Genomic DNA, 27,957 nt, shown 5'->3' with positions numbered 1-27,957 from the left:
TGATCTCTATTCCTATGAGTATTCCACAAGGGTAGGACATCGCCAATGTTTTGGGGAACAGTGGTCAGCATTAAACAATTGTGGTGACTCATTCAGCAGATCATGGTCTTCAATGTATGCCATGGATGATATTTATTGAAAGCAATTGTTTATAAATTTTCTACCATCTTGCTTCATCTTTCTCCTTTTCATTCTCTTCACTTTGATGTGGAAGGACTAACCCCTTTTGAATGGCCTATTTGTACAACATGCAGCATTATATTTCTTGATATCAGGTTCCCCCAGACCTATGAGTTATATACTAACTTAGCAATTGGCATCACACCAGCTGCACATTAATAGAGTGAAAGTCCTTCCCGTTGATAAAATTGAGAAAGTTGTCATACCAGATGAGTACCATCAATGGCACCTCTACCTGGGAGAATCCTACTGGTTTATAAAAGTTGACTGTGCGCTTTCTTGGGTGGGCAAGATCCATAGAGAAGATAATAAATTGTGATGGCCATCTGAACAGAACATATATAACCTTTTTAACACAATGATGAACAGCAGATTGACTGATGTGACTGAGGTCACCTGAGGCTACATGGAAGGGCCTGGTTGAGTAAAATTCTGTACTATAGTCACTTTAACAGTGACTGTTCTCTTTGTTGACCTGGGCTGCAAGCCTGCAATCTACAGCTGGCATAAGGGAAAGTGCAGCCTTCTAAAACACTGCTTCTGTAAAATGTCAACGTATGGCCTTCGAGGTGGATATCTATGGCCTGGATTATGACACGTTTTGTGATGCTTCCATCTGCTCCAAACACCCCTCTTCATAATACAGAAACAAGGATATTCACATCGGGAAATAGATTACTTGCCACAAAAATGTTTTCAGTACTCATTAAAGCTCTGAAATACTATTATAGGTCTAAAATGTAAAAGATTCAAAAGAATCGCAATAAAAACTTGCAGGTTCCCTCGAGCTATGTCCTGCAATCTACTCCACTGCCCCTGTGAAAACATAAACTTTTGCAATACAGTTTTTGTAGTGGCATTGTTTCCTAGGGTGGTTTAGGGGAAGAAACAGAGGGAAATAGTGGGTAACCCATAACCATGCCATCTGCTGCCATTTATATGTAGTCGGGCAGGTTCAGGGCAGGTAGGTTCATGAGGACACGGGCAGTTTTAGAGGGGAACGCCTTGCCACCCCACTTTCCTTTACCTACTGTTGCTAAACTACCTGCAAATAGGTAGACAGGTTGTTTTCTGATGAGGCAAGCTCAGGTCTGAGTTTTGTCTTAATTTGTTCTTAGGGCAAGGTTGCATTTATTGACAATTGTTAGTAGCCCTGAAAAGGTGGTGTGGACCTTCTCCTTTAACAACTGTTGTCTTTCTGTGGATTGTGCTCCTATAATGGCGTTAAGCAGGGAATTCTAGGATAATGACCCAGTGATGAAGAAGGTACAGGACTGAATTTTCCCAGCCCCCTAGAGACAGGGTTGGAGGTAGGGGGGCTGGGAAAATAGCGGAAAGCCACATCGGGATGGATCCCCAATGCATTCCCACCTCAAGGGCAGCTTCCCGGGGTGGCCAGGGAAGAAAGTCAGCAGCCTGCTCCAACAAGGCGGGCAGCCAGTTATGCCACAAGGGCCCAATTTTTTTTATTCGTTCATGGGATATGGGCATTGCTGGCTAGGCCAGCATTTATTGCCCATCCCTAATTGCCCTTGGTGTGTGACTTGGAGGGGAACTTGCAGGTGGTGGTGTTCCCATGCATCTGCTGCCCTTGTCCTTCTAGGTGGTGGAGGTCGCGGGTTTGGAAGGTGCTGTTGAAGGAGCCTTGGTGAGTTGCTGCAGTGCATCTTGTAGATGGTACACACTGCTGCCACTGTGCGTTGGTGGTGGAGGGAGTGAATGTTTGTGGATGGGGTGCCAATCAAGTGGGCTGTGTTGTCCTGGATGGTGTCGAGCTTCTTGAGTGTTGTTGGAGCTGCACCCATCCAGGCAAGTGGAGAGTATTCCATCACACTCCTGACTTGTGCCTTGTAGATGGTGGACAGGCTTTGGGGAGTCAGGAGGTGAGTTACTCGCCTCAGGATTCCTAGCCTCTGACCTGTTATTGTCGCGATGGTATTTATGTGGCTACTCCAGTTCAGTTTCTGGTCAATGATAACCCCCAGGATGTTGATAGTGGGTGATTTACTGATCATAATGCTATTGAATGTCAAGGGGAGATGGTTAGATTCTCTGTTGTTGGAGATGGTCATTGCCTGGCACTTGTATGGCGCAAATGTTATTTGCCACTTATCAGCCGAAGTCTGGATATTGTCCAGGTCTTGCTGCATTTCTACACGGACTGCGTCAGTATCTGAGGAGTCACGAATGTTGCTGAACATTGTGCAATCATCAGCGAACATGCACATTTCTGACCTATGATTGAAGGAAGGTCTTTGATGGAGCAGCTGAAGATGATTGGGCCTAGGACTATGCTGAGGAACTCCTGCAGTGATGTCCAGGAGTTGAGATGATTGACCTCCAACAACCACGACCATCTTCCTTTGTGCTAGGTATGACTCCAACCAGCGGAGAGTGTTCCCCCTGATTCCCAGTGACTCCTGTTTTGCTAGGACTCCTTGATGCCATACTTGGTCAAATGCTGCCTTGATCTCAAGGGCAGTCACTCTCACCTCACCTCTGGAGTTAGGCTCTTTTGTCCATGTTTGAACCAAGGCTGTAATGAGGTCAGGAACTGAGTGGCCCTGACAGAACATAAACTGAGCATCACTGAGCAGGTTATTGCTAAGCAAGTGCTGCTTGATAGCACTGTCGACACCTTCCATCACTTTACTGATGATCAAGAGTCGACTGAATGGACAGTAATTGGCCAGGTTGGACTTGTTCTGCTTTTTGTGCACAGGACATACCTGGGCAATTTTCCACATTGCCAAGTAGATGCCAGTGTTGTAACTGTACTGGAACAGCGTGGCTAGGGGCGCAGCGTGTTCTGGAGCACAGGTCTTCAGTACTATTGCCGGAATGTTGTCAGGGCCCATAGCCTTTGCAATATCGAGTGCCTTCAGTCGTTTCTTGATATCACGTGGAGTGAATCGAATTGGCTGAAGATTGGCAATTAGGGGCCATTTTCCAATGGAGATGGAGCTTCCCAGTATCAGAGCAGACCCCCGCCAACTCTCTAGAGGTGGCCTCCCGGCAGCAGGCCAGAGGATCACCGGAGCGAGAGGCTCCATGCCCCAATAAAGGCACCATTGTCAAAAGGCTGCTAATGCGGCCAAAACCAATCCTAAGGAGGAACTCCCCCCTCCACACCAATGGCCCTAGCTGTTGTGGGCCTCTTCAATCTCACATTTGCAGAAGTCTCCTGTAGAACGTATCCATGTTGATGTGGTCTTGCACTCACCTACCTGCCTCAGCAGTGCCCATTTCTCCCGGTGGAGCTGCCAGCCAGACCTCCGGTGGGCCCTCTGATTGGGCCTCCCACTTTTCTGGTTCACCCGCCGTCCTTAATTGGAGGGGGCTTCTTAATTGTCAGCTTCCGGGAAGCACCTGATAGCCCGCTGCAGCCACTTCCAGGTTGACGACCCAGAATTTAGGCTGACATCAGGATCACAACCCAACCTGGAAAGTCCAGCCCTACATATCTAAATCAGGATGGTTTGTGACTTGGAGGGGTACCTGAAGATGATAGTGTTCCCATGACACTGTAGCTCTTGTCTTTCTTGTTTCTGCTACTCTCCTGTGAATTGCCTTGAGATGTTTACTTGTGTTAAAGACAATATATAAATGCACATGTTTCCCCTTATGGGAGAATCTAGACTCACTGTTTAACAATAAGGGGTCGCCCATTTAAGACAGAAATGAGGAGAAATCTTTCCTCTCAGAGGGTCTTCGGTCTTTGGAACTCTCTTCCTCAAAAAGCAGTGGAAGCAGAGTCTTTGAATATTTTTAAGGCAGAGGTAGATAGATTCTTGATAAGCAAGGAAAGGTAATCAGGGGTAGACAGGAATGTGGAGTTGAGATTACAATCAGATCAGCCATGATCTTGTTGAATGACGGAGCAGGCTTGAGGAGCTGAGTAGCCAACTCCTGCTCCTAATTTGTATGTTTGTATGTACATTGTTGTTGTATTTTCTTCCTTGCCTGCTATGCCAGTGGTTTGGGGACAGTGAAAGGCCACCCATTCTATAAAGTCTGACTCATTCCTTCTAATAGTAATTCTATACAACTGATCAGTAAATTCTACTTTCCTCTGTCTATAAAGTCCATTGCTGAGGCAAAATTGTCGAGTGAGCAGTTGCCCTGGGCTCCCCTGTGCTATGTCAGAGATTTAAATTGCTTATTAATGCAGTTATGAAGTGTTAATCGTACTATTGCTTCTGCTGCACTGGATAGCCCTCTGTGCGGACAATATAGCACACATTTTATCACAATTCTGCCCAATTATTCAAATTATCCAGAAAACAGTAAAACAGGAAGGAGGATTGGTTAATGCGCTTGGTTAAGTTTATTATCTTAATCCTAATCAATGCTGAGTTGCTCCCTCAGTTACGCTGTAACAAGAATTTCTAGGATTATAATTGTAGCTTGATTGGTTTCTGCACAAATCAGGGTTAATCCCATTAAATTGGATTGTGCTGTATGTTTGGGATATCCCAGCCTACTTTTAAAGAACATACAGTTTCCTAAAGAAATATAATACTTTTTTCTTTAGGCATCCATTCATGGATAATGAAAACTGTACCTAAGGAATAACAAAGTAATGATCAAGGGAGTGGATTTCTGTGGATATTCACCTTGTTCACCATAACTTCGGCAGAAAGGCCAGGGAAACATGGCTCTTGCTCCCAGTTTTGTTGGTTCTTGTATTGCCTGTTTAAGCAGCCGCAAGTTTTATCTCCTGCTGCACCAGGCTTCTGCTTCTCCCAAATTACTCCTCACAGAGTTCCAATCATTCAGTGCACATCAACAACTGAACTCTTTCCTCCCCATATATTTTCACCCCCACAGTGTAATTCTGGTTATGCCAGCTGAATTTGCATAGCCTGCACACAGTTGAATAATTGGGCAGAATTTTATCATAATAGACCTGCACACAGTAGCGGCTGGGAACCCATTTATTATGTCAGCGGGCTTTGCTGTGACTCTTTAACTCAGCTATGGCATTAGCATTCTGCTTCCAGGTTTCCCGGCCAATCACAGAGTGCGGGTGTGATGATAACCGGCACTCTGTCAACAACGGCTGTCTATTTAAAGGGAGCCTGGTAGGGGTCAGAATGACTGCAGGACACCTTGCTTGTGAAGGCTACTGGAGGCACATACACGGAAGGAAGAAATGGAATGGCTTCCCTCCAGTTCTCTGACTCTTCATTGGAGGTAATGCTGGGTGGGAGGAAGAGGCCAGCTGCCCAAACAGGCATGGCTGGAAGTTGCAGAGGCTGTCAGCAGCAGGAGTGTGGTACCCAGGACCTGGATTCAGTGTCGAAAAAGGTTTAATGATCTCATTAGGTCAGTAAGGATGAGTGTCATACCAGTTTCAGCTGTCATCCATCACTCTCTGACTTCCCTAGCATTCTCCTGCACAGCTTGATGACACATCTTACACTTCCACATAATCCTTTCTCTCCAGGCACCTCCTCAAATTTTCATCTGAATAGCCAACAGTCACACACACCCTCTGCTATCTCACACCCATCACTCACAGTCATCCTCCACAAATGTTCTCATTCCATCCTCAATACATATTCAACTTCTCATACTCATAACTCTCTGCATTCTCTCATTGCAGGAGAAGAAAACATACAGCTCCAGGGAGAAGTGGGTGGGCATGCATTCATAGCCACCCTGACCTCATTGGAGGATGACACCTTGGAGATAAGAACCTAAGAAATAGGAGCAGGAGTCGATCATAAGGCCCCTCGAGTCTGCTCCGCCATGAACCAGCAAATGACTGTCATTTATTTTGTTCAGCTGAAACAGGCGCAATGTGTGTACATGTTCTTTCTGTCTGTAAAGAGCAGGGCCCTGGTGTATTAATATCTAGCTTCCAGTACGTGCAAATTCGCCACACTGTGAGCCCTACTGACAATCTTAAATTGGTTGTCAGCAGAATTCTTTGCTGGTTCATTCCTCAGGGCAATGCCTTGACCAATCAGAGTCAAGCTGCCTGGTTTAAATTTCAAACAAAGCTTGGCAGTTAACTGTCAGTCACTGTAAACTGGTGCATTCTCCACGGCAACGCCTCTACCAATCAGAGTTCACTTGCCAACCAATCAACACTCTCTTCTCATGCAGTATAAGTTGTTGTTTTCCATTACATTGGTTATTCTTGCGTTTTGTCCTGATGAGTACAAGACGAAAAGCTTCGACATTATCTCTCTATTTTCAGTAATACTCAAGTTCTGTACTACCAAACGACTAAATTTGTCAAACATGACTTCCCTTTCGTAAAAGCATGTTTACTTTGTCAGATCATCCTATGACTTTTCTAAGCTCATGATTGAGACTTCCTTAATAATAGATTCCAGCATTTTCCCAATGACTAATATCAGGCTAACTGGCCTGGAGTTCCCTGTTTTCCCTCTCCTTCCTTTCTTGAATAGTGGCATTACATCTGCTTACTTCCAAATCTGATGGGACCATTCTAGAATCTAGGGAATTTTTGAAAATCTTAACCATCGCATCCACTTTCTCTGCAGTTACCTCTTTTAGAACCCTCGAATGTAGGCCATCAGGTCCTGGGGATTTGTCGGCTGTTAGTCCCTTTAAGTTTCTCCAATATTTTTTCTCTGCTGATATAAATTACCTTACATTTGCCTTAACATTGACAGGGTGCACACACATTAAGCATTGGCGATGGAGATATGAGGTGTCCCAAAGACCTGGTGACAGCATTTGATATTATACTGCCACTTGGCATTTAACAGTCAGTCACTTTGAATTGGTGTCACCACTAATTGAATTGTCATTATATGCACTATGTTGAGTTTGCATTCTTTCTCCATGTCGCACTAACTCATGTCTTTGACCTCCCACAGATCCTTCAAGGGTGAGGAAGGAGCTGATTAGGGAACAGGCTGAGGAGTCCTCAGAGGGAGGCAAGCACTCTGAGGATGCATCATCACATGATTCGTACACACCTGCCACCAGTTCAGATACACATACCTTAATGGGTCCTCCATTAAAGATGGATAGGTCGTCACATGGGGAGTTTCACATCACGTGAGCAAGAGCAGGTGCTACAGATAGGGACAGCAGTGAAGAGTTCCTGTCAGAGGGCGCAGCACACTCCAAGCTCTGCTCAGCCGGACGTAGATGCTGAGCCTGAGGGTCATCCACTAAAAGGGAACTTGTAGAGGAGCAATGGGAAATGTGTGTGCTTCTTTCAGTATTTCTAAAAGCAGTGTGCACCCTTGGAGAAAGATTGGAGGAGTCCATCTCTCGCATGAATACCATGATGTCGCAGGCATTTGCGCTGATGTCTATCTCCATGAAAAGAATGGCCATCTGCATGGAGAATCAGATGCAGCAGGCCACCAAGTGCCTGCCGGCCCAACCCAACGGCCTGCACACTCTGACTGCTGGTTTATACAGGATAGAGTAAAGCCTCACCTTGGTTGCTCAATGCCTCACTAACATGCAGCCAACTGCACTCCAGCTCTTGGCTAGCAGAGAAATGCAGGTGGGCCATGAGAGGGAAGATGCAGAAAGGGTGCATGGCAGTGGAGACACTTCTCAAGACACTCCCACTTCTTATCCCTTGTGCCCCCCCCACCCCTTCAGACAGAGCGGCTCATGCTGCCACCTGCCCCGATGACTGAGTCTACCCCAGCACAGGTGCAAGTGAGGCAGTCTTTGGTAGGGCCCTAACGGGCTCCAAAACCTAGAGGACATCTGCCACATGCATCACATCTGTCAAAGCAGGGGAATGAACAGCCTGCTGCTAACTCTACTGAAGCCACAGGAGTTGCATCATGTAGTGGTAATAAGAAATGGATGAGAAAGACTTAATCGTTGCACTTGGGTGTGTATAGCAATGTTAATGCTGTTATGTTAATGATTATTTCAATGCATGAAACACTTTATTTGAACACCTCATTCTCCTGGCCTCTACTTTGTTGCATCCGCCATTCACTCTGGACAGTAATCTTCAGGTGAATGGTATGACCAGCTTTTATAAGGAAAGGGTGTGAATGCGATGGTTGGATGGTTGACTGTTGGAATGAATTGTGTTTGGTGGGGGGGGAGCACACACTTTCTGATTGCACTGTCAGATGCCCTCATGCACACAGAATAAGTAAAGCATGACTGGATGAGGCCGTCATGGGATTCTCTGGCAGCCAGGTAAGCAGCTGCAGGCACCATGACCATATCTGGCTCCTCCTCGGCTGCCCGGTTTCAGATTGTCCTGCACCTTGCTCTTCCTGAAGCTGCACTCCTCTCTGCAGTGCGATATTATGAAGGGCATGGCAGACCACAACCATTCTGGAGACCCTTGATGTAGCATACTGAAGGGCACCTCCAGATCTTTCGAGGCACCTGAATCGCATCTTGGACAACCCAATGGTTTGTTCTATTATTGCTCTTGTGGTCCTATGGCTCCAGTTGTATCTCTCCTCTAGTTCACTAATAGGGTTCCTTACAGGAGTCATCAGCCAAGACTTCAGAGGTCGCCCTTGTCTACCAGGAGCCAGCCGTCAATGTTATGTGCAGGAGTGAAAATCTATAGGAGATGTGACTGCTGCAGAATGAATGAATGATGGCAGCTCCCTGGATATCTAGCACAGACATGCATGATCACATCCAGTGGTCACAAACTATCTGCACACTGAGGGGGCAGAATCACTTGCAATTGATGAAAACTCCAGGCTTATTTGAGGGCTCCTTGATAGCCACATGGGTGCAATCAATGACTGTCTGCACCTTTGGGAACCCAGCCACTGCAGCGAAACCAACAACCCTCTGTGTTTGGCTGGCCTCATCCATGCACATAAGTGGCAATTTTAGAAAACAAGGCATTGATGACCTGGGAGATGCATTCATGGGCAGCAGCTTGAGAGATCTTTGAGATGCCACCAGCAGATCCCTGGAAGGAGTCAGAAACGAAGAAATTCAGTGCTGGGATAAGCTTGACGGACAATGGCAATGCATGCCCACCTGGCCCTTATGGAAGAAGGTCTTCTTCCAGGAGGCTGCGGATTTCAGCAGGGGTCTACTGCAAAACCCTGAGCCTCCTGAGACACTGTTGCTCCATCACATTGAGGAAGCTCTAGTGCCTGTAGGCCCTGTGCTGGAGGTATCACCTCCTTCAAGCTACAAGTACAACAGTGACTACTCTTCAAAAATATTTAATTGGATGTAAAGTGCTTTGGGACATGCAGTTCCTTTTCCTGGAATTCCTAGGTTGCTATTTCTTATTAATGCTGTGGTCAATATGTTATTGGCCAAAAATATTCAAGATTTTCTTTTAATGAATGTTGAGTCTTTGCAACTGTAGAAGAGTTTATCAATATGCGGCTTGGATTTGTTGCTGTAAGAAAATAGCTTTACCTTCGTTCCTTTTCTGTCTCTTCGAATAATTAGATACTGATTCCTGTGTAATAAAGTTCTGCTTTTTTATAATGATAATTAGTTTTATTAGTAGGGTTGGCTTTGTTCTGAAAATTGGTACCTGTTATGATTGATTCTACTGGAGTATATATTGTATGTTCTTGGTACCGATTTTAATATCTAATAAAACTCCTAATATTCCTGTTCCTAAATTTGCTTAAGGTTCAAACATCACTGTGAATGGAAGGTCAGAGTACAAAAGGAATCCATTTTCTTTTTGTTCGTTAAAGTCCTGACAGTTACTGGCTTGTTTTCCCACTCATCCACCAAGAAAAGCTGCTTGCTTTTGTTTTTCTGTTGAAAGGATGGTGTGAGAGATAAGAGAATTTCAGGTATGAAGTATTTTTAAAGACAAGACTGAAAGGTATTTAAAGAAGGTCTGTATCAAGGTGAGAGCAGTGAAATGTGTGGAGACCATATATATATATTTACAAACAGGGTGCAGAATAAGTACACCTACCATTCAGTTACTAAACTTGAGCAGTGAATTGCTGAACTCAAGAAGCAGCTCAATAAATCACGTAGTTTACAATTCAGGGAGAACTGTTTTGATCAGGCTTCCCATAGCATGGTTACACCAAGATAATAATGAAAGGAAAGAATGAGTAGCAAGAAGGTGACATGAGAAAGGAAGTGAGGAAACAAGAGGAAAATCCACTTTTCTGTTTTGTAATGTGAGAAACAGTGTGAAAAGAACATAACATCCAGAGTGGTCAGCCCACTGCTCCATCCAAAGTTACTCTACAACACTTTGTTCTATTATGGACTTATCTCCCACAACACCTGTTGATCCCCTACTTTGGAAAACACTAATTTATATTTCCTGATATCTTGGAGATGGTTTCTGAAGGAAAGTGAAAGTTAATAGGGATGATGTGAACCATGGCCCTCTGTAAAATCATGGTATCAGGATAGGGGAGGTGGTGAGGCTGAGTGAGGCCGGGGGAAACATTGAGTATAGGAAGAGACAGACATTATTGGCAGGTAACTGAAAGGGGACAGACAGTTACATCTGTGGCTGAGCTTTGAGACTAGAGTGGCATGTTGTTTTCAAGGTACAATGTTGGAAGGCATCAAGAAGCTTGCAGATAGGCATTTGAGCAATTGGATGAGTGGTCATAGTGGTGGTAGTCCATGTGGGAGCCAGTGATGTTGGTAAGAGTGTTGTACAGACATGAGGGGAGCTGGAAAGAAAGCAAAATCTCAAGACTACTGTCCTTGGGGATACTATCTGTGGTATGTGTAAAGCTAGTCATTCAAAGGGACATAAGGCAACTAAAGGTGTGGTTAGAGCAGAGGCATGGATGGAAGGGTTTTGAATCAGTTGGTTACTCTACCTTTTCTCTCCTCTTCCTGTGCTTCTCTCTATCTCTGGGTTGAACTTTTCACACAGGCAGAGGAGGGTAAATACTACCTTGTATTAGTACCCACAAAAAAAAATTGCAGCAAGCACGATTTCTCACTTTAAAGAGTTTTGCACCTACGCCCAGCAATTGCTAATCCAAGTTATTTATAGGTATTGAAATTTTCATCTTTATGTCTAGCATTAATGGAGGAAAATGATGCAGAAGGTGTTTTGATATTGTAATATAATGTAAATCTCTTTCAGACAGTCCTATCTGTCCTTTCCTGAGAAATGGGCATCTTGCAGTAAACATTGTCTACCTGGACCTTCAGAAAGCCTTTGATTAGGTTTTGTTACAGCATAGAATCTTGCAGTATTAGTGGTAATCAGCAGCAACAGATTGGGAAGTGGCTGAATGCCTGGAGACCAATTACCAGTGGTGCTTGCAGACCTCGGTACTAGGACCTTTACTCTTTATTAGCTTCATTTATGACCGAGACATATTTGCTGGAGGAATGCACAACAACTTTTGTACAATGCTAAGATATGTGCTTGGTATTGCAGAGGATGCTTAAGCAGTGTAGGTAGATATCTCCGTGTTTGGCAAATGATGCTTAACCTAGGGAAGTATAGTGCTGTATACACAGACAGATCTAATGCTAAACATAAAGACATCCTACAGGGAATAGAAATGAAGCCAGTTTTGAAGGAAAGATCTTTCTAAAGATTCATGAGCAATGTTGTGAAGCTATAGCTAAAACAAACAGGGTTCCGGGTTTTATTCACAAAGCAATTCAATACAAAACAAAGCTTACCATTTTGTCCTTGTAAAAAAAACCTGGTTAGGCTTCACTTAGAATACTGTATCCAGATTTGGTCTGTTCTTATGGTGAGTGATGCTTTTGCTTTGGAAAGGATGCAGAGGAGGGCCACAAGACCAATTTCCCAACTTGAAACAGGCTCGTGTAGTGAACATTACTTGTATTTCTTCAAGGGAGAGTTGGACCTGTTTCTGACTAAGAGGGAGATCACCTCATACAAGAGGCAGGTACACTGTAATATAAATTAGGGTCAATGTGATCTCCTCAACTAGCTTTGATCGCCTAAAGTGGTCAGAGGTAAATTTTCCAGGTTTTGTTCCTGTTATTGCCTCTGCCAGGAGTTTATATGGCTCCGTATGGGTGGAGACAGTACATATTCTGATGCATCACAACAATTATTGAATAGGTTAGGGGACCAGTTGTTTTTTTTCCTGTCCCTTATTTTTGTATGTTCTTTCAAAAGAGTAACAGGCCTCCCTCCCATTTTCCTCATCAGAATGCACTGGAGACTGGCACTATTGGGGCATACTGACGAAGAAAGTTGATCCTATTATCTCTAATAGCTGATATTTTGCTCCAGTCAAAATTTAGTGTGCCGTGCTTTATGCCTTGGCAGGCTTGAGATCTCAGCTGTGGGTCAGATTGACCATTCATATGTCCTAACTTATATTTTGGATGTTCAGACGTACCTATGGATTTTCAGAAATTTATCTAATACCTGGGGACTTTAGGGATCAAGGAATATGGGGAGAAAGCGGGAACAGGGTACTGAATTAGACGATCAGCCATGATCTTTTTTGAATGGTGGAACAGGCCCGAAGGGCCGAATGGCCAACTCCTGCTCCTATTTTCTATGTTTCTATGTTTAGTTTCTGATTTAACTGCCTATTTCCAGTGGATGCAACCTAGCTGGGCTGTAGGGAGGCTTTTGTTATAAGTAATGTTTCATCAGAGACTCAAAGATTCTTGAAAGAACTACATATATTTTAGGATTTTTGTTTTGAAATAATTTAAGTATTGCATCTTTAATTATGTAGTTTGATTTCTGTGTAAAGTCTCAGTTATCAAAAAAAATCAACTATTAGTTTTATGCCTAAGTTCTAGGCTATATAATGGCATCATAATATTTACTGTCTGTTCTGTGGAGAGTAGAACATGATGGCGAGCCCACATAGCCTCCAGTAGCACAATTTCCCTTTCCACTGAACAGAGCAAACTGAGATATTACATGAATAGGGAGATTAGATCAAATTTGATATACAGAAGAGACGCACTTAGTGCTGCTAATAGGACACATATATGAAAGAAACCAAGAAGAAATATAAAAAATATAGGAAAGTTATTAAAAGGGAGGTTAGTAAGGCTATGAGAGAATATTAGAAAATTAACAAAAAAGGACAATAAAAACAAAAATGCTTTCCACAGCCATTTGTACTAAACAGAACCAAATCTAATGGCTCCATTGTCTCAATGCTAAAGTAATACGACTATCCCATCTTGCTTCAGAATAGTTCAGTAACCCATCAGTAGTCAGGTACAAAATATAATCATAAAAGTCTGGTGGAATGTTAGATTTTATAACCAGAAGGCTAGAAAATAAAGGGGCCAAAGTTATGCTACAGTTCTTCAAAGTCCTGGTTAGACTCCATCTGGTGTTCTGTGCACAGTTTTGGGCACTGTGTCTTCATAAGGATATATTAGACTTGGAAGGAATGCAGTGTGCATCCACCAGAATGTTACCAGGGCTCCAAATGTTAGATAATGAGAAAAGATTATGTAAACTAGGCTTGTATTCCCTGGAATATGGAAGATTAAAGGCTGATTTGATTGAGGATTTTATGATTTTGAATGGAATTATTAGAGTTGATAGAAAGAAACTTTTTCCACTGGGGAGTATAAGACAAGGAGACATAACCTTAAAATCAAAGCCAGGCCATTCAGGATAGAAGTTAGGAAACACTTCTTCATGCAAAGGGTGGTAGAAGTATGGAACTCTCTCCCACAGAATGCAGTAGATGCTAGCTCAATTAATCATTTTAGGTCTGAGAGCGATAGATTTTTTCCTAGCCGAGAGTATTAGGAGTTATGGAGAATGAAGGTGAATGAAGGTAGGATACAAATCAACCATGATCTCATTGAATGGGGGAAACAGACTTGATGGGCTGAATGGCCTACTCCTGTTCTTATCACCCAGACATTCTAATTACACTCCAAATGGCTTTAAAAATGTTCTATCTCTGGGAGTTAACCATTATTGTGCTATCGTAATATGAATTCAAACATAATTAAATACTGACCATATAGGTAAAAGTGGCAAAATGTTACATGGATATTAAAATTGTAGAGCCACCAGAGATTAGTGCAGAATAGCTATTGGAGTTTATCATTCAAAACAAGATGGTACTAAATAAATTAATCAAACATAAGAGAAATAAATTAATATGGATTGAAGGTTTGCATCTGAGGATCCTGAGGAAAGTTAGGGAATAAATAGCAGGTGCTTCTTAATATAATTTTCCAAAGGTCTGTGGAAAAGAAAATTGAAACAGGCAACGGAAGGGTAGTAAATGTGTGTTATCTCTTCAAAACAGAGAAAGGGATAAACCAGGAAATTATAAGTTAGGTTTTATTTAATTATTAGTAAAACAACTAAATTCTATCACACAGATCGAAATGATTAAGCAAGTGGAGAAGTTAGTGATTTAATCAGGGTCACTCAGCCCTGATTATAGATAGCAACCCACATTTGATCAACCTTATGGAATTCTTTGAAGAAATAACAGAAGATAGATAAAATGAAATGCAGTTGATGTGATTTATATAGATTTACAAAAATCAACTGTCAAGGTGCTATATCTTTTTCTTCTTCTTTGGCCTCCTTGTCTCGAGAGACAATGGGTAAGCGCCTGGAGGTGGTCAGTGGTTTGTGGAGCAGCGCCTGGAGTGGCTATAAAGGCCAATTCTACCGTGACAGACTCTTCCACAGGTGCTGCAGATAAAATTGGTTGTCAGGGCTGTTACACAGTTGGCTCTCTCCTTGCGCTTCTGTCTTTTTTCCTGCCAACTGCTAAGTCTCTTCGACTCGCCACGCTTTAGCCCCGCCTTTATGGTTGCCCGCCAGTTCTGGCGATCACTGGCAACTGACTCCCACGACTTGTGATCAATGTCACAGGACTTCATGTCGCGTTTGCAGACGTCTTTAAAGCGGAGCCATGGACGGCCGGTGGGTCTGGCACCAGTGACGAGCTCGCTGTACAATGTGTCCTTGGGGATCCTGCCATCTTCCATGCGGCTCACATGGCCAAGCCATCTCAGGCGCCGCTGGCTTAGTAGGGTGTATATGCTGGGGATATTGGCCGCCTCGAGGACTTCTGTGTTGGAGATACGGTCCTGCCACCTGATGCCAAGGAGTCTCCGGAGGCAGCGAAGATGGAATGAATTGAGACGTCACTCTTGGCTGACGTACGTTGTCCAGGCCTCGCTGCTGTAGAGCAAGGTACTGAGGCTTGATACACTCGGACTTTTGTGTTCTGTGTCAGTGCGCCATTTTCCCACACTCTCTTGGCCAGTCTGGACATAGCAGAGGAAGCCTTTCCCATGCGCTTGTTTAATTCTGCATCGAGAGACAGGTTACTGGTGATAGTTGAGCCTAGGTAGGTGAACTCTTGAACCACTTCCAGAGTGTGATCGCCGATATTGATAGATGGGGCATTTCTGACATCCTGTCCCATGATGTTCGTTTTCTTGAGGCTGATGGTTAGGCCAAATTCATTGCAGGCAGCCGCAAACCTGTCGATGAGTCTCTGCAGACACTCTTCAGTGTGAGATGTTAATGCAGCATCGTCAGCAAAGAGGAGTTCCCTGATCAGGACTTTTCATACCTTGGGCTTCGCTTTTAGACGGGCAAGGTTGAACAACCTGCCACCTGATCTTGAGTGGAGGAAAATTCCTTCTTCTGAGGACTTGAATGCATGTGAGAGCAGCAGGGAGAAGAAGATCCCAAAAAGTGTGGGTGCGAGAACACAGCCCTGTTTCACGCCACTCAGGATAGGAAAGGGGTCTGATGAGGAGCCGCTATGCTGAATTGTGCCTTTCATATTGTCATGGAATGAGATGATGATACTTAGTAGTTTTGGTGGGCATCCAATCTTTTCTAGTAGTCTGAAGAGACCACTTCTGCTGACGAGGTCCAAGGCTTTGGTGAGATCAATGAAAGCAACGTAGAGGGGCATCTGTTGTTCATGGCATTTTTCCTGTCTATGGTGAAGGGAGAACAGCATGTCAATGGTGGATCTCTCTGCTCGAAAGCCACACTGTGCCTCAGGATAGACACGCTCAGCCAGCTTCTGGAGCCTGTTTAAAGCGACACGAGCGAAGACCTTCCCCACTATGCTGAGCAGGGAGATTCCATGGTAGTTGTTGCAGTCACCGTGGTCACCCTTGTTCTTATAGAGGGTGATGATATTGGCATCGTGCATGTCCTGTGGTACTGCTCCCTCGTACCAGCACAGGCAAAGCAGTTCGTGCAGAGCTGAAAGTATAGCAGGCTTGGCACTCTTGATGATTTCAGGGGTAATGCCGTCCTTCCCAGGGGCTTTTCCGCTGGCTATAGAATCAATGGCATCACTGAGTTCCAATTTTGTTGGCTGTACGTCCAGCTCATCCATGACTGGCAGAGACAGGGTTGCATTGAGGGCGGTCTTAGTGACAGCATTTTACCTGGAGTACAGTTCTAGGTAGTGCTCCACCCAGCGGTCCATTTGTTTGCGTTGGTCAGTGATTGTGTCCCCTGATTTAGATTTGAGGGGGACAATCTTCTTGACGGTTGGCCCAAAAGCTCTCTTAATGCCATCATACATCCCTCTGATATTTCCTGTGTCAGAGGCCAGCTGGATATGACTGCATAGGTGTTGCCAGTAGTCATTTGCACAGCGCCTGGCTGTTCTTTGTGCAGCGCTTCTGGCAGCTTTAAGTGCTACGGATGTTAACTCGCTGGGGGCTTTCTTGTAGTTCAGCAGTGCAATGCACTTAGTGGCTATGACAGGTTCCAGCTCTTCAATGTGAGATTGAAACCAGTCTGCATTCCGCTTCACACATTTGCCATCGGTGGCATATGTGGCAATGATAATTGTACATGGAATTAATGGAATGTGATCACATGGATACAGAGATAGTTGGAGGGCTGGAAGCAAAGGATAGAGTTTGTATGCATGTTTAACCTACATATCGAATCTTACCAGAATGGACATAATGTAAATGTATGTAAATCTCCCAGGGGGTATGAAAGTAAATGCCAGATCCAAATGTAGCAAAGTCATATTCCAGCAATCAGCTTACACAGCAAAGGTGTCAAAAAACTGGAAAGAATGTTATTTTTCTTGTTAATGAGAATGAATCATAAACTATTCAACTGTCTAAGTAGTATGTAGCATATGACAAGGAGGTGTATGCCACAGTCAATTTTTATTCAAGTGCCAAAACGAGTATGAAAAAACTATCCTCATTTCAATAAGGAAGCTATAGGATTTATATAGCAAAAATATAGTTTGTTGCTCTCTGTGGAAAGTGTTAACAAACTGAACATATGTGAATTTTGGATTGCATTTGGATTTGGCAAGAACTTGTGCTGTATAATTGCTAAAAAAAAAATTGCCTTCATCTTGAACAATCATTGGCCATTCTTGCATTTTTGTGTAATTCTATGATACAGCACAGCCACATGTTTTGCAAACAGGAACAAGAAAATTGTTTGGTGAACCTGGAATACAGTCAGAGCCCTTGTCAATGCAAAACCAGACATTCTACATGATAATGCAAGCTGCAAAGTTAGGATTCTGCTTCCATTTTGGTCCATGTATTGAAGAAGTAACCTGTTAACATGGTGTATAAAGCTAAATTCAAAGCTGTTATCACTATAGCACCAGATTTTAGTAATAAAAACAAGAAATGCTGGAAATACTCAGCAGGTCTGGCAGCATCTGTGGAGAGAGAAACAAAGTTAACGTTTCAGGTCAGTGACCGTTCATCAGAACCCAGATTTTAGTATTGGTTTATAGAAAAGACTGAACTCATATCCCACAATTTGTGTGCACACTATTATTTACAGCCAATTTACCTGTACTATTTGTATCTATATCTTGTAATTTTACAGCTTTAATTATAGGCTAGAAATTATTTTTGATGATAACAGATGAATGTCTAACCCATTTTTATTTTAAATGGGTTAATGCCTCTGTTAAAACAGCTGACATTAGACTATCACCCATGTGTTCAGAATTCTTTCATTGCCGCCACCAACAATAATCTGCAGCATCATATGTCAATATTGTATTATATATGTAATATATATAATTAAGAAAGAAATGTTAAGATTTGTGCTGAAAACACTTTCTTCCTTTATAAATCAATGTTAAATACGTGCAAAAATCTATTTTCAGACAATAGATTAAAAAGATTAAATTATTATTGCCCGACACGAGGGCTGTTCAGATTTAAAAATAGTTCATGCTTGACAAAGTGTTAGTGCGCGATGTTTCATACTTTTTCTCCAAGTTCTCAGTTCAACATCGTGTGCGTAGTGCCCTCATCTGAAGATCCCAAGCCTGACCGGCGGGTTTTGTCTATGGATTTGTGCTTTTTCTTCCGTTGTCTACTGTTTTTAGTGAAGCACTGATGATGATTAAATATAAACTACGGTATATTTTGATTCGGTTATTTTACCCATAGTTTTCGCCATGGCAATAAAACTCGATTCATACCTTTCACAGTATCAACAGGTCTCATTCCGTGAAAATCGTGATTGGAATCCAGACTGCATGATTTTACTTCTAAAGAGAGCTGCATAAAACTTGTTTAGCCCGTTGTCCTCGCTATAAAAAAAACTGTTCATTCAGATTTTAGGCAGAGAAATAGGTTATATCAGGGGAAATAGGAAGAATCTTGGAAAAATAAATTTAGATTATTTATTTTAGGAAGTGAAATCAAAACTTACAAATGCAGAAGAGGGAACATTGTCGAGGGACCTCACTTTGGAACAGTAGTACTGTGCTTCATATTAGGACTACCCTATCATGTGTAGTTTTCATAAGTAACAGGAAGGACAAAATTCCATTCCAGTTGGTTTGCAACTTGATCTCAAAAACCTTACTCATGATTATGTAACGGCGTGTGTCGAAAACCCACCTCTTCCTGTGCAGGTTAAATTCCATTCATATTCTCTATCAGGCAAACTTGATTTCATTTTGTTTCCTCTGTTCTCTCCAAAGTTTCGACGAGTCGTGTTTGTTGCACCAGGTGCTGGAGTTAATCATGAGTGAACGGCAGACCAATGTCAACAGTCTTTTCCTGAACGAGGACTCGGCCAAGCGGAGCACCGCGGACAGTCGAGTGCAGCGATTTCAAAAGGCAGTGCGGAAGCGAGCTGGTCGAGCTAAGAAAAGCTTGAGCAGCATCAGCCGGCAAAACGTGCAGAGCTTTATCAAGAAAAATGCCTTTGTCCTTTTAACCATCTTTGCAGTCATACTGGGTAAGAAATTCAGATACATCTGAACCGGGAAATTGCATGTTGAGAATAGAAACATTTGGACACGATTTGCTTAAACAGTTTGAATGAAAAATTAAGAGTGCAACATTCCTTTTATAGAGTTATTTACGGCACAGGAGGAGGCCATTCGGTCCATTGAGTCCATGCCGGCTCCCCAGCCATCCAGTCAGTCCCATTCTCCGCTGGATCGCTGCACGTTTATTTCCTTCAAGTGGCCATCCAAATTCCTCTTGAAGTAATTGATTGTCTCCACTTCCACCACCCTGGTAGGCAGCAAGTTCTAGGTCATTACCACCCGCTGTGTAAAGAAAGTTCTTCCTCACATCTCCCTTGCAGCTCTTGCCCAAAACCTTCAATCTGTATCCCCAGTCCTTTTTCCAGCAGCTAACAGGAGCAGTGTTTCCTTGTCTAACTTATCTAGGCCTGTCATAATCTTGTACACCTCTGTCAAATCTCCCCTCAATTTCCTTTCCTCTATGGAGAAAACCCCCAGCTTTTCCAACCTATCTTATAGCTAAAATCCCTCATCTCTGGAACCATTCTGGTAAATCTCCTCTGCATCCGCTCAAGGACCCTCATGTCTTTCCTAAAGTGTGGTGACCAGAACTGGATGCAATACTCCAGTTGTGGCCTCGTCAGAGCTTTGTAAAAGTTTAGCATAACTTCCCTGCTTTTGTACTCTATGCCTCTATTTATGAAGCCCAAGATCCCATATGCTTTGCTAACCACTCTGTCAATATATCCTGCAAAGATCGATGCACATGCACCCCCACGTCCCTCTGTTCGTGCACTCTTTAGAACTGCGCCATTAAGTCTATATTGCCTCACCCTATTAAAGGCCTGTTTCGGTCTGCAAAAAAACCCCAACCTGAGCCTGGCAGAACCACATCTGACCCAAGCCCAACCCGGCCCAAGTCCTTCCATTTTTTCCCGCACCCAGCCTGACCTGACCCGAACATCAGTTAACTTACCTTCTGTTTTTCACTTTGTTGCTGATCTGCACAAACTTAAAATAACTGTAACAAAACCACCTTTCTAGCCCAAAAATTAAATTCACAGTGGAGCCACTTACCTGTGATAGAGCGTGTCTGACCCAGCCCGACCCGAGCCCCAATGCTGGACCCGGAAATGCAACCCAATCCGACCTGTACCCGACACATGTTGTCGGGTCCCGTCGGCTTCGGGTCAGGTAGCAGGCCTTTACACCCTATCCCTTCTGCCAAATGCATCACCTCACACTTGTCTGTATTAAATTCCATCTGCCACTTGTCTCCCCATTTTGCTAGCCTATCTATATCCTGTTACAGGCGGTTTGTATCATCCTCACTGCTTGCAAGTCCTCCAAGTTTGGTATCATCAGCAAATTTTGAAATTCTATTCTGTATTCCAAGATCCAAGTCATTTATATACAGCAAAAGAAGCAATGGTCCCAGTACTGACCCTTAGGAAACACCACTGTCTACCGTCCTGCAGTTGAAAAACAACCATGTACCACGACTCGCTGTTTCTGTCCTTGAGCCAATTTTTTATCCAATTGGACACTGACCCTCCGATTCCATGAGCCTCAATTTTGTTAACCAGCCTTTTATGTGGTACTTTGTCGAACGCTTTCTTAAAATCCATTTATTTATGGGTATAATTAACTTCAGGGAACAAAATAGTAACATTTCGACCAGAGGTTTGTCTGTATTTACTGCAACTATTTAAGAAAACATTTAATCGGCGACTCATAAAAATGAAATATCGCCAAAAGTCCAAGTCAAATTTCATATAATGCATCAGGCATGACAGCAGTGGTTTGGTTTTCCACAACTTCTGCAATTAATAGATTAGTTCCACGTTTCTCATCCCACCTGTTGCATTCCATGAATATGTTCATGATCCTAGCAGCAAAGGAATGTAAAATATTGCCAGCAAGTATCCTTATAATCTTCAGTGCAATTTTAAAGCTTTATTATTGTTCAGATTATCAAGATGAAAACTGGAATTCTAGAAATCTCTTTTTCAAAGATATTATCCCAAGTTGCTTAACTTAACTTTGTAACTTGAAATGACTTTTTTTCTTCAACTCTGTAGCGTCTATAGGAAAACCCCCAACCAAACATAGTACTCCAGATGGTTGCGGATCAATGCCTTATGCATCAGCACAAGCACTTTGATTTGTACTTTCTGTTAATGCAATCTATTGCTTACTAAGTATTTTGTTGAGATTTTCATAGATTTATCCTCAATAAACAAATGCCTTTCCTGATCAGCATACTATCCCACCTTTCCACTTTACATCTATTCCTTTATTTGGTTCCCTGCTGCCATACTAATTATTTTAGACTTATACTTTGAACTACAAATGCCATTTGTTGGTCAAGTTACCTAAAAGATACTTGCTTTAAATTCCATGGAGATCCTCCTGATCTCCCACCATAATTTTAGTGGGACCTCAGCAGACCCCTCAAAGAACCAGCATAACAACTGAAAGTGACCATTTATGCGATTTCTCAGCATTCCATTCATTTCTATCTGAGGTTACAATTGGAGACTGGGAGACCCTCCCCCAACACTCCTCCCTCCACCCCAGATTGCTCTACCGTATTGTATCCTTCACATCTAAATATACAAGTGGGCGGCACAGTGGCGCAGTGGTTAGCACCGCAGCCTCACAGCTCCAGGGACCCGGGTTCGATTCCGGGTACTGCCTGTGTGCAGTTTGCAAGTTCTCCCTGTGTCTGCGTGGGTTTTCTCCAGGTGCTCCGGTTTCCTCCCACAAGCCAAAAGATTTGCAGGTTGATAGGCCATTATAAATTGTCACTAGTATAGGTAGGTGGTAGGGAAATATAGGGACAGGTGGGGATGTTTGGTAGGAGTGTGGGATTGGTGTAGGATTAGTATAAATGGGTGGTTGATGTTCGGTGCAGACTCGGTGGGCCGAAGGGCCTGTTTCGGTGCTGTATCTCTAATCTAATCTAATCTAATCTAAGTGGTTGACCTGATGGAACAATGTAGAGGAAGTTTTGTTCTGTATCTGTGATCTATCTCACCTGGCATCTCTTGATCGGGCAGAATGGAGGCAACTCAACTTTGTATCTATCTATAGTATTATTGAGCTGGGAGTGCTTGAAGGAACTTTACTTTCCATCTCATTGTTCCTTACCTGACCAGTGACTGCTTGATGGTTCAGAGCAGAGGAAGATTAACTCTCAACTAACCAAATTATACCAAATTTGAAAGTGTAAGAGTGTGGAAGGAGATTTTTCTCACCATGACAAAGATGACTTTGGACTACTTGTTGGGACTGTATATGTTCCATTTGTCAGCACTGGCACTTTCATGTTGATGGGCAAAAATATGTAACCATAGCTGTCAATCATTAAAATAGGTACATGGGTTGTGAACTGCATTGCAAACAACTGTATAAACATTTCCTATACAAATTCAAAATGTCCACACTTAGCTGTGACATGGAATTTTGACCTTTCCCTGTGACCCCTGTTGGTTTCCAGTGTTAATCTGATCACTGATTTGTGTAACACCCCATTTTGTTCTGTATTACCTTCTCTGCATGTTAGACATTTAGGTTTGTTGTAGATATTTTCTTGGGTTGGTGGCTTCAGTCACTTCCATAAGCAGTCTGAGCAGCCTACTTTTATGGAAATTAATTCACACTGCCCTATATCTACTTGCATGGTCATAGAACCTGAGACTGTAACAAGGCAACTCCTTTGTGATCTGCACTAGATCTCTGTGCCTTATGCGCATGCACTTCTTCAATCTCTCTGAAGGTGGACCCAGTTAACAGTGGATGAGATGAAGTTTGATTTAAGTCATAAACTGCTTTATTCCACAGTAAAGTGAAACATATGCAACAAAGGTATGATCAGAATTCATGCAGTGATACAAAATAAGGAACACATAACCTTACCTCCACTCTGGTTGGTCGTTTTAGTTAACTTAAACAGCATAATCTGCCTGCATGCTGTCCTAGAGCCCAGGGTAGAGCCTTTCCCCCCGAAATCTTCTGCCTTTTCAACCTTCTGTGAATGACTCTTGGTACGACCAAGGTGGGAGGAGTGCACTGTTTATTCTAGTTCCACTTCTCCACAGGTCACAACATATATTTCAGTTTTCCCTCTTACCGATATGGTCAATCATATTGTCGTGCAGGCCCCCACCTGCCAAGAATGAGGCACATTGGTTTTGTCATATGAACATTGATTTTGAACTGTTGCTGGACCGAGGAAATGACTTGTTGAACAGATCAGCCATGGCTGGAAAAAACATTTGCATACGAACAGATGGTGCTTATGTAGACAAAGGACCATTCCCTGACACATTCAACCCACAATGGATGCTGATCACCGGACAGTGAGGGGGTGGGGAAATGCATTCCAGGGCCTGCTGGGATGATGCAATCCACAGGGGCCAGGACTGGTTGGACCAGCTGGTCACATGACTAATTGGCTGTTCCAGGGTTTTTTGAACTAGCCACAGAGAGTTTGAAAAGAAAGACTGTTTGCTCCTGGACTGAAAAGATCTCTCCTGTCTGCTCCCATCACTTTCTCACAAGCCTCTGAATCCACTGAAGACACATGAACCCCGAGATAAAAGGCTCCTGCAACGAACAAGGTTTAAGAAGAATACTGGGCCCCAACGAAAAGCAAGATCTACCTACAATCAAGGACTCTACAGTGAGCTCGAAGAACCGTAACAAAAACTCTTCAGATATTGTCTCAAACTTTTCCACTTTATTTTTTCTTCTGCTCTTTTCTGTCTCTATCTGCATGTGTGTATCGCGTATGCATGCTAGTGTGGGCGCGTCGTGTATCCGTTGGCTTCAACCGAATTAGAGTTTAACTTCAGGTTTAATAAATTTCAACTTTTCTTCTTTGAACCTAAGAAAACCTGTTTGTTCTGGTTTCTTTGCCTTAGAATTGAAAAGCAGTGAACAAGAATTCACCAAGGGGAAGCTAAAAACACAGTGTGTTTAAAAATAAAATCCTGTTTCGGTAAGACCAAGTGAAGGCTGAGAGGGAACCCTAGACCCCTTTCTCACCTGGTCATAACAATATACTGTATTTTTCCCAGAATAAAACACATGAACCAGGTTTGTTTAATGAACAAAATTATCAGTTTATTACAAAACAAGTCTTAACCAGTAATGAAGTAAAGCATAAACACACAGATTGAAATTTTGAAGTTCTCTTTTTACCTGAGCCACTCTCACTCGCACACACACACACACATACACAGGTTAACTGGAAAAATAAAAGGGACTTTTGTTTAGAGCTCTGTTACAGACAAATAAACACGGGCTGAATACTTGCTCATTCTTAAAGAAACAGCAGCAGCAGAATTGTACTCAACCACAATGTGTAACCTCATGGCCAGGCATATCCACACTCTACCATTACCATCAAGCCAGGGGATCAACTCTGGTTCAATGAAGAGTGCAGGAGGGCATGCCAGGAGCAGAACCTGGCATACCTCAAAATGAGGTCTCAACCTGGTGAAGCTACAACCCAAACCTACTTGCGTGCCAAACTGCATAAGAAGCATGCGATAGACAGAGCTAAGCGATCTCACAACCAGCGGATCAGATATAGGCTCTGCAGTCCTGCCACATCCAGTCGTGAATGGTGTTGGACAATTAAACAACTAACAGGAGGAGGTGGCTCCACAAGTATACCCATCCTCAATGATGGGGAAGCCCAGCACATCAGTGCAAAAGATAAGGCTGAAGCATTTGCAACAATCTTCAGCCAGAAGTGCTGAGTTGGTGATGCATCTCAGCCTCCTCCTGAAGTCCCCAGCATCACAGATGCCAGTCTTCAGCCAATTCGATTCACTCCACGTGATATCAAGAAACGACTGAAGGCACTGGATATTGCAAAGGCTATGGGCCCTGACAACATTCTGAAAATACTATTGAAGACCTGTGCTCCAGAACTTGCTGCACCCCGAGCTACATTGTTCCAGTACAGCTACAATACTGGCATCAACCTGGCAATGTGGAAAATTGCCCAGGTATGTCCTATACACAAAAAGCAGTACAAATCCAACCCGGCCAATTACGCCCCATCAGTCTACTCTCGATTATCAGTAAAGTGATGGAAGGTGTTGTCAACAGTGCTATCAAACGGCACTTGCTTGGTAATAACCTGCTCAGTGACGCTCAGTTTGGATTCTGCCAGGGCCACTCAGCTCCTGACTTCATTACAGCCTTGGTTCAAACATGGAAAAAAGAACTGAACTCAAGAGGTGAGGTGAGAGTGACTGCAGTTGACATCAAGACAGCATTTGACCGAGTGTGGCATCAAGGAGCCCTAGCAAAACGGGACTGGACTTCGCTGGTTGGGGTCATACCAAGTGCAAAGGAAGATGGTTGTGGTTGTTGGAGGTCAATCATCTCAGCTCCAGGAAATCACTGCAGAGTTCCTCAGGGTAGTGCCCTAGGCCCAACCATCTTCAGCTGCTTCATCAATGACCTTGCTTCAATCATAAGGTCAGAAGTGGGGATGTTCGCTGGTGATTGCACAATGTTCAGCACCGTTCGCGACTCTTCAGATACTGTAGCAGTCTGTGTAGAAATGCAGCAAGACATGGACAATATCCAGGCTTGATAAGTGGCAAATAACATTCGCACCATACAAGTGCCATCAATGACTATCTCAAACAAGAGAGAATCTAACCATCTCCCCTTGACATTCAATCATGATCGCTGAATCCCCCACTATCAACATCCTGGGGGTTACCATTGAGCAGAAACTGAACTGGAGTAGCCATATAAATACCGTGGCTACAGGACCAGGTCAGAGGCTAGGAATCCTGCGGCGAATAACTCACCTCCTGACTCTCCAAAGCCTGTCCGCCATCTACAAGGCACAAGTCAGGAGTGTGATGGAATACTCTCCACTTGCCTGGATGGGTGCAGCTCCAACAACACTCAAGAAGCTTGACAACATCCAGGACAAAGCAGCCCGCTTGATTGGCACCCCATCCACAAACATTCTTTCCCTCCACCACCAACACAAAGTGGCATCAGTGAGTACCATCTACAAGATGCACTGCAGAAACTCACCAAGGCTCCTTCGACAGTACCTTCCAAACCCGCTACCACCTAGAAGGACAAGGGCAGCAGTTGCATGAGAATATCACCACCTGCAAGTTCCCGTCCAAGCCACGCACCATCCTGATTTGGAACTATATCGGCATTCCTTCACTGTTGCTGGGTCAAGATCCTGAACTCCCTCCTAACAGCACTGTGGGTGTATCTACCCCACTTGGACTGCAGCGGTTCAAGAAGGTGGCTCTCCACATCCTTGTCAAAGGCAATTAGGGATGGGCAATACATGCTGGCATAGCCAGCGATGCCCACGTCCCACGAATGAATAAAAAAACTCAGAACCTGTGGGTGTGGGCAATGGCAATTGTGGGGTGGAGTGGAGGTTGGTAATGGAAGCTGAGAGTGAAGGACAAATCGGGAGTCGAGTGTGGCATTTGGGGAAGAGACCGGAGGTTAGCATCAAAGGCTGGTGTGGGTAAGGATCAGGGGTGAGGAGAGGAGCCAGGAGTCGGGAGCAGAGGCTGGGGTAGGGTGAGGATCAGACTTCGGGAGAGGAGGCCTTGAGCTGGGAATGAAAGCCAGAGTGGGACAAGGATCCTGGACTGGGAGAGGAAGCCGGGGAGGAGGATCAGGAGTCAGGAGAGGGAGGCCGAGGTCAAGGAGGTTAGGAGGGGAGAATCAAGGGTTAGGAATGGCTTGCTGGGCGTAGAGTGGGGAGTGTCGGGAGAAGAGGTTGGGGAGGAGAATCGTGATCATTGATTTCAATAAAAGTAAAAATGGAGAGAGATGCAAAATGGGCTGCCAGGCTCCTGCTAACTTTCTCCATTAAAATTCCTATGTCTCTTGGTAAACACCTCTGACTTTCATCATTACTCCTACATTGTACCATTTGAACTATCTATTCAACTGCTGCATCCTCCTCTTGCATGGCTGTCACTGAGCATACAATGAGACCCCATACGCCCCTTTGCCCTCAACCAGTTTCTCTGCTCCCCTTCCTTTCCTTCCCTCCTTTTGCTCAGAAAAGTTTTGTTTGCTTTCAAAATTTGACTTGCTTTATTAAAAAAGGAATCAAATTAGAATGAGGGATGAAACTACCCCTCTATGATTCTCTCTATTTGTCTTTCTCTCCGACTCTCTTTCCCACTCTCTATTAAAGGGGTTAGAGATTAGTATCTCTGACTCGCAGGCATTGTGGTTAACAGTGACCTCTTCAGTTAGCAAAACATGGGTGATATTGTTAGTTAACTTTCAAAACTTTTTGAAGATTTAAATAATATTACTGAAGAAAAATACAATCTCTCTCTTTTGCCTTGTACCTCTTTCTCAGCTTAATATACTTTATAAAGCTTATAGAATTCAAATGAAAAATTACAATAGGTGTGTAGCCAGAATACTTTAAATATTCTTCTCTCTCCACTCACACACTCAGTATAATTTATACCTCAAAAAAAGCTTTTGAAATTTGTCATCCTGTTTTGCAAAGCTATTTGAAGAACTGCTATTGAGCAAAAATTGCTAGAAGCTAGAGAAAATTATTCCATCACTTTCTTTTTTTCTTTTGGGCCTCCTTATCTCGAGA

At 43.4% G+C, this 27,957-nt stretch overlaps 1 protein-coding gene across 1 annotated transcript in view; it reads left to right on the top strand.

Annotated features, from left to right (window-relative positions):
* The first annotated feature begins 18,893 nt into the window (after positions 1 to 18,893).
* slc1a6 (solute carrier family 1 member 6) overlaps positions 18,894 to 27,957 on the top strand; it is a 68,402-nt gene continuing 59,338 nt past the window's right edge. Inside the window, exon 1 of the mRNA XM_068016417.1 lies at positions 18,894 to 19,300. Within this exon, the coding sequence (XP_067872518.1) occupies positions 19,084 to 19,300 (217 nt within the window). The 5' untranslated portion in view covers positions 18,894 to 19,083. The remainder of the gene's footprint in view (positions 19,301 to 27,957) is intronic.

The sequence above is a fragment of the Heterodontus francisci genome, chromosome 36 (assembly GCF_036365525.1).
Source record: "Heterodontus francisci isolate sHetFra1 chromosome 36, sHetFra1.hap1, whole genome shotgun sequence".
In the NCBI taxonomy this organism is placed as follows: Eukaryota; Metazoa; Chordata; class Chondrichthyes; order Heterodontiformes; family Heterodontidae; genus Heterodontus; species Heterodontus francisci.
Note: the sequence above shows the minus strand (reverse complement) of the source record. Positions and strands in the feature narration are given on the sequence as shown.